Source organism: Trachemys scripta, chromosome 12 (genome assembly GCF_013100865.1).
Source record: "Trachemys scripta elegans isolate TJP31775 chromosome 12, CAS_Tse_1.0, whole genome shotgun sequence".
In the NCBI taxonomy this organism is placed as follows: Eukaryota; Metazoa; Chordata; order Testudines; family Emydidae; genus Trachemys; species Trachemys scripta.
In genome coordinates this window covers 44,262,807-44,270,413 of record NC_048309.1, presented here as the reverse complement: position 1 = coordinate 44,270,413, position 7,607 = coordinate 44,262,807, and the positions used below count along the sequence as shown (strand labels likewise).

The 7,607-nt window shown below is 39.1% G+C and overlaps 1 protein-coding gene and 1 pseudogene across 1 annotated transcript; both read left to right on the top strand.

Moving 5' to 3' along the window:
• LOC117885565 (olfactory receptor 10A7-like) lies at window positions 1–996 on the top strand. Its single transcript, XM_034786831.1, has one exon. It carries the CDS (start codon window positions 1–3, stop codon window positions 994–996), a length of 996 nt encoding a protein of 331 aa, XP_034642722.1.
• Window positions 997–5,773: 4,777 nt separating this feature from the next.
• On the top strand, window positions 5,774–6,642 carry LOC117885564 (annotated as a pseudogene).
• Window positions 6,643–7,607: the final 965 nt, after the last annotated feature.

The following is a 7,607-nucleotide window of genomic DNA, read 5'->3' as shown; positions in this document are numbered from 1 at the left end:
ATGAAATATGCAAAGGAATCAAGAATGGGGAACCTCACCACAGTGACTGAATTCATTCTACTGGGATTGTCCAACCACCATGAGCTGCAGGTGCCTCTGTTCTCCATCTATCTGTTAATTTACTTGATTACCCTGATGGGGAACATCCTCATCATCCTCATCACCATAGACACAGCCCTTCAAACCCCTATGTATTTCTTTCTCAGAGTCTTATCCTTCCTGGAGATCTGCTACACCTCGGTCACCATCCCTAAGATGCTGGTGAACTTCCTCTCAGACAACAGGAGCATTTCCTATGTGGGTTGTGCTGCACAAATGTATTTCCTGCTCTTCCTTGGAATCTCTGAGTGCTTCCTTCTGGCTGCAATGGCGTATGACCGCTATGTGGCCATATGCAACCCACTGAGGTACAGACTCATCATGAACAGGAGGGTCTGCCTTTCATTAGTAGTTCTCTCTTGGTTCAGTGGTAACGTGGTATCCCTAGTACAGACAACCTGGGTTTTCAACTTGCCATTTTGTGGGTCCAATCAGATTAACTATTTCTTCTGTGACATTCCCCCATTGCTTAAGCTTTCTTGCACTGACACCTCTTCATATGAAATGCAGTTGTTTACAGCTACTATACTGGTCAACTTCACTCCATTCTCTCTCATCCTTGTGTCCTACATTGTTATTATCTCCACCATTTTAAAGATGGCTTCGGCTGATGGCAGACACAAAGCTTTCTCCACCTGCTCCTCACACCTCATTGTGGTGATATTGTATTATGGGAGCAGTGGCCTGATCTATTTAAGACCCAAGTCCACTAACTCACTGGACAGCAACAAAGTGCTGGCTCTGATGTATACAACCATCACCCCCATCTTGAACCCTATAGTCTACAGCCTGAGGAACAATGAGGTGAAAGGTGCTGTGTGGAGATTGTTGTGGGATGGGCTGAAAGGAAAAAATATTTTCTCAAAGAAAATAATTGGGATACAGGTCTTGTTCTGAGATCAGTTATCCAACTGTATAAATCTTGTGTAGTTCCTTTGATGTCAATGCCATTCACTGCTACCGTTGAAGTAGTTTCTTAAAACTGCAAAATGAAACACACAAAAATGTTGAAAACATTTTGTCAATTTTCTGGGGGGATGAAATAAGAAATTTTGGCCAGAAAAGGGCATCAAAGTTTCAGAAATGTTGATCATATATACTGCTGCTTGAAACACACCGAAAAATCACAAAAAATCATCTACATTTAATGTGAATATGCACGGATTTTTTTCATTTTAACTCAAAATTGCAATGAAATATGTTGTTAAAAAAGCTAATTTTGGGAAACAATGTTCATGTGCTGCAAGCTAACATTTTGAGAATGATTTTGAACAAAATTTCACTAAAATTGTAGAAAATGAGCATGAATAATAAACAATAAAGTACAATAGAAAATTTCATGAAAAAGACAAAAATAGGTCCATTTGAAGTTACCAAATGAAAGTAACTTTATTTGTTTTGTAATTTTTTCACCATTTCTACTAAACACAGAGCAGAAAATGAAATGAGAAAAGGAGAGTCCTTTAGCACTGAGAAGATATTCACAAGCCCTAGAGAAAAACATTTCCAATTTCATTGCAAATACAATTTCCCCTTCAAGACTTTTCTCAGTTCCACTTTCACACCCTGTTCTTCAGGGTGTAGCTCAATGGCTTCAGCATGAGAGATGACTGAGTTGTAAAGCACAGGCAACACCTTGTCATTATTCAGCGAGTAGCTGGAGATGGGCCCAACTTGGGTGTCACAAAACAGGAGGAGGACGGTCAGGTGAGACATACAGGTGGAAAAAGTTTCCACTTCATAGAGCATCTCTCAGGATGTTGGAGATGAGGTATACATAGGACAGGACTATACATAGGAATGTTGCTCACCTTATGAAGATCCTGAAAGCAAACAAGTTGATCTTCTTGAGGTAGGTGTTACTCCATGCAAGAAGCTTACTTGATTTCATTGGGCTACCATGGACAGTACTGTACAGGTCAACATAAATAATGTAGACAGAATCAGGATTTTTCTCTGTATTCTGGTCGTGCTCAATCAGTGAAGTGTGTACCCAGGCATTACAAACAACGCACACAGTTATTGTATGAATCGAATAAAACCAGGGACATGGGGAGAATAGAGAGGAAACTTATTTCTTCACTTCCAAAAGCACAAGTCTCTTCTAAATGAGAGTAATGAGCCCTCCTTTGGGACTAGTCCAAAAAAGAAAGTTGCATTGTGCCTTGAGCTATCTCAGTACAGAAACCCATGATAAATTTGAAATTGTAGCAGAGAATGTACACAGGCTGAGGATCGGTCCTGAGTATTTTTCTTGCTTTCCTGAAGAAATTAAAAACTGCAATTAAATAGGTGCCTCTCGTTGGAAATTCCTAACATTAGCCATCCCCAGGGCTCCAAATAATAATGTAAAATCTTCCAACAGGCATACAGATTGGGAAATGATGTAATTATACTGGAAGTTCGATGGGACAAGGGTTGTCTTTTTGCTCGGGTTTTGTCCAGAGCATAGAACAATGTGGTCCTGATGCATGATCGGGACTCCTAGATATTATCTCACTTCAAATAAATAAATAAATAAATAAAAGGTGTTCCACAAGCAATGCAAACCAGAACCTACCACTCTAGTAAATCAGACAGACATAGTTCCATATCTGGCAGAGTCTGGCAATCAATAAAGGGAGAAACCAGTATCTTATAATTAACGTGAAGGCAACTGAGAGATTGTATTGTGTTTTATTACTTTATTTGTAGAAAGCGATTGCATAGAATTAATGCTAATGATGAAGTATATGTCCTCTTTTTATTTGTTATCTTTATTTAATCATTTTTAATTCCCCGTGATTTTCAGAGCTCTCAGACACTGAATTAAGTTATTGCCAATTACATTTTAATTTTACACAGATCTTCCTGATTCTGGAAATCTAGAAGTGTTTAGCAATAGGATTGTCTACTTTATCAGACATTTATCCAGGGCTCAATTTTGCAAAGGCACACATGAATAAACCACCTCATGTGGCAAAGTTTTCTAGATTGTAGCAGTTGGCTTTAAGTGATCCCTTATATTTTCCCTTCTCCTTTTTACTATCTCCAGTTTTCTATGAGCCTTTATTTAAAAAACAAAACAAAACAAAAAAAACCCAATGAATTTTGGCTCTTGTCCATATATTATGAAAAAATAATCAATTCCATTTTTACTTGAATTATCAACAGTTATTTAGGAATGTCTTTGATTCAATAATAAAAATATCAATTTGCATTTCCATACCACCCGCTACTTGAGGATCTCAACATGGTCTATAAATGAGTTAGGATCTGAGGCTAAAATAGGGAAAGAACAAGTTAAAAATTGCTTAGACGTGTAAGAGGTCTTCAAGTGAGCAGGGACTGATGAAATACATCCTAGAATACTCAAGGAACTTACTGAGGAGATATTAAAATAAATAAATTAATGGAGATATCCTATCTCCTAGAACTGGAAGGGACCTTGAAAGGTCATTGAGTCCAGCCCCCTGCCTTCACTAGCAGGACTAAGTACTGTTTTTGCCATAGATCCCTAAGTGGCTCCCTCAAGGATTGAGCTCACAACCCTGGGTTTAGCAGGCCAATGCTCAAATCACTGAGCTATATTATCTTTGAAAAGTCATACAAGATGGGAGAGATGCCACAAAACTGGAAGAGGGCAAATATAGTGCCCATCTATAAATAGAGGAGTAAGAAAACTTGGGGAACTACAGACCAGTCAGCATATTTTCAGTACCTGGAAAGATAAAGGAGTAAATAATCCAGCAATCAATCTTTAAACACCTGGAAGATGATAAGTTACTGTCGCTGTCAAGAACAAATCATGTCAAACCAAATGACAGAGTAACAGGCTTGTGGATAGGAGGAAGCACTAAATGTGGTATGTCTTGACTTTAGCAAAGCTTTTGATACTGTCTCACATGACCTTCTCATAAACAAATTAGGGAAATACAACCTAGATGGAGCTACTATGAGGTGGATGCATAACTGTTTGGAAAACCATTCCCAGAGAGTAGTTATCAGTAGTTGAAATCATGCTGGAAGGGCATAATGATTGGAGTCCCGCAGGGATCAGTACTGGGTCCAGTTTTGTTCAATATCTTCATCAATGATTTAGATAATGGAAAAGAGAGTACACTGATAACATTTTTGGATGATACCAAGCTGGGAGGGATTGCAAGTGCTTTGGAGGATAGGATGAAAATTGAAAATGATTTGGACAAACTGGAGAAATGGTCTGAAGTAAACAGGATGAAATTCAATAAGGACAAATGCAAAGTACTCCACTAAGGAAGGAACAATCAGTTGCACGGATACAAACTGGAAAATGACAACCGAAATATGAGTCAACAGTGTAACAGTGTTACAAAAAAAACTAACATCATTCTGGGATTAGCAGGTATATTGTAAGCAAGACATGAGAAGTAGTTCTTCCGCTCTACTCTGTGCTGATGAGGCCTCAATTGGAGTACTGTGTCCAGATCTGGGTGCCACATTTCAGGAAGGATGTGGACAAATTGGAGAAAGTCAAGAGGAGAGCAACAAAAATGATTAAAGGTCTAGAAAATATGACCTATGAGGGAAGATTGAAAAAAAAAGCTGAGTTTGTTTAGTCTGGAAAAGTGAAGACTGAAATGATAACAGTTTTCAAGTATATGAAAGGTTACAAAGAAGAAGGCCAAAAATGTTTTTGTTCATCTCTGAGGATAGGACAAGAAGCAATGTGTTTAAATTGCAGCAAGAGAGGTTTAGATTGGATATTAGGAAAAATTTCCTAACTATCAAGTTAGTTAAGCACTAGAACAAATTGACTAGGGAGTTGTGGAATCTCAGTCATTGGAGGTTTTAAAACCAGATTAGACAACCACCTGCCATGAATGGTCTAGTTATTACTTAGTCCTGGCTTGAGTGCAGCGGATGGGACTAGTTGACCTATTGAGGTCCTTTCCTGTCCTACACGTCTATAATTCTAAAAATATTAATTAATTTAGCCTCAGAATTCCACTGAGGGATACGTAAAACTTATCATCCCTTTCTATAGCTGGAGAAACTAAAGCACAAAGAGGAGAAGTGTCATGTCCATCTTCCCTGACTTTTCAGTATAAAGCCCTCAAGTGCTTTAAATTCCAGCTGGTCATGGTGGATGGAAAGTTAGCTTTTTATAGAATCTCAGTATTATTCTTTGACATTCACTGAGCAGGACAGTAAGCTCTGTGAAGATGTTTCTATAAATACTCAGCTGGTGCAAATCAGCAAAGTTGGGCAGTAGGGAAGGTGGGATGGTTAAAGGAACTTGACACAAAATAGAATGTAAACAAGTAACTTGGGTTTACATGAAATCTGTCCATCTATCCATTGGTTTATTGGTCTATCTAGCTATTGATCTTTCCGTCATTGTGTTGCTCTGTCTGTGAGTCTGTCCATCTAGTTGAGGGGCCTGTTCCAGGCAGTCCTGATATTTTCAACTGAAACTGTGAACTTTTGGGAATGATTCTTTCCCTTGAGACATTTTTTCTCGCATAGAAAACAATGAAAGTTTCGCCACTGACATATCTTTGAGGATCTGGGCTCCAATTCCCATTCAATGGCCATGGGAGTTGGGACCCTACATTCCATGTGAGCCTTTGACTATTTCTCCTTATTTCCTTCAGTGGGTCATTTCTTCACATGATATCTTCTTATTAGTTATCTCCCACAGATGAAATATGCAATGGAATCAAGAAGGGGGAACCTCACCACGGTGACTGAATTCATTCTACTAGGATTATCCAAAAACCATGAGCTGGAGGTGCCTCTGTTCTCCATCTATCTGTTCATTTACACCATTACCCTGATGGGCAACTTATCACCATGGACACAGCCCTTCACACCCCCATGTATTTCTTTCTCCGACTCTTATGCTTCCTGGAGATCTGCTACACCTCAGGCACTGTCCCCAAGATGCTGGTGGGCTGTGTTGCCCAAATGTATTTCCTGCTATTCTTTGGGGCCTCAGAGTGCTTCCTACTTGCTGCCATGGCGTATGACCACTACATGGTTATATGCAACCCATTGAGATACAGGCTCATCATGAACAGGAGGGTCTGCCTTTCCTTGACAGTTCTCTCATGGTTCAGTGGTAATGTGGTGTCCCTAGTACAGACAGCCTGGGTTTTCACCTTGCCATTTTATGGGTCCAATCAGATTAACTATTTCTTCTGTGATATTCCCCCATTGATTAAGCTTTCTTGCATTGACACATCTCAGTATGAAATGCAGTTGTTTACAGCTACGATACTGGTTATCTTCACTCCATTTTCTCTCATTATTGTGTCCTACACCTTTATCATCTCCACCATCTTAAAGATGGCATTGACTGAAGGCAGACACAAAGCCTTCTCCACCTGCTCCTCACATCTCATTGTGCTGACATTGTATTACGAGAGTGGCAGCCTGATCTATTTAAGACCCAAGTTCACTGACTCACCAGACAGCAACAAAGTGCTGGCTCTGATATACACAACCATCACCCCCTCCTTGAACCCCTTTATCTATCACCTGAGGAACAAGGAAGTGAAAGGGGCTCTAGGGAGACTGTAGGGGGACAGGATGAAGAGAAAAATATTTTCTCAAAGAAAGTAATGTGGGCACAGAACTTGTTCTGATATCAGTTACACAGTTGTGCAAATTTGCAGTAGCTCCATTGACAACAATGGCATTCAATGTTACGGTTGAACTAGTGTCCAAACACTGCAAAATGAAACATGCAAAAATGTTAACATTTTGTCAACTTTTTGTTGGGCTTGAAATTAAACATTTTGGCCAAAAAAGTCACCAAAGTTTCAGAAATGATGCTTGTCTCTATAGCTGCTTGAAACACAGAGAAAAATTACAAAAACTCATCTACAATTCAGATTAACATGCATAGATTTTTTTTTCATCTCAGCTAAAATTTACAATGAAAAATGATGTTGAAAAATCAGATTTTTGGAAAAAAATGTTGATGTTCTGTATGTCAAATCATTGTATGTTAGATGATATGTGCACATGATTGTCCTCTAATTACATGTATTTATTGTGAATGGATTGCCTAGATCTGGGAAAGAGATATGAACAGCATTACCTCTAGGTTGATTGCAAATTTAAGGTCAATGCTGACCAGCAGCTATTAATTGAATCATGAATGGTTGGTTGACTGTGGAAAAGTAAGCTGGTAGTTCAGTCACTCCTTCCTGGGAGAAGTGTCCACATGTGAGGAAACTTCCTTCTGAATTCTCATTCACCACTGCCCTGTTTTGCCAAGGTTTGAAATAAACCATGGTATATGCGGGCATGATTTTCCATGACCTTGTGTCTTCTGTAATGGATTACACCTGTACAGAAGAATGACAGAGCAGATGTAAAATGCTACCAGAATAGAATGATAGGTCCTGGTTCCTCTCTAAAAGACTCTGGTGTAAATCAGAAATGACTGCGTTGACATTTATAGTCTCATTCAGAGGTGTGAATGAGTACTCAAGGTGCAAGGCAGTGGACATTCATATTCTACTCTCCTTTGTAGAATT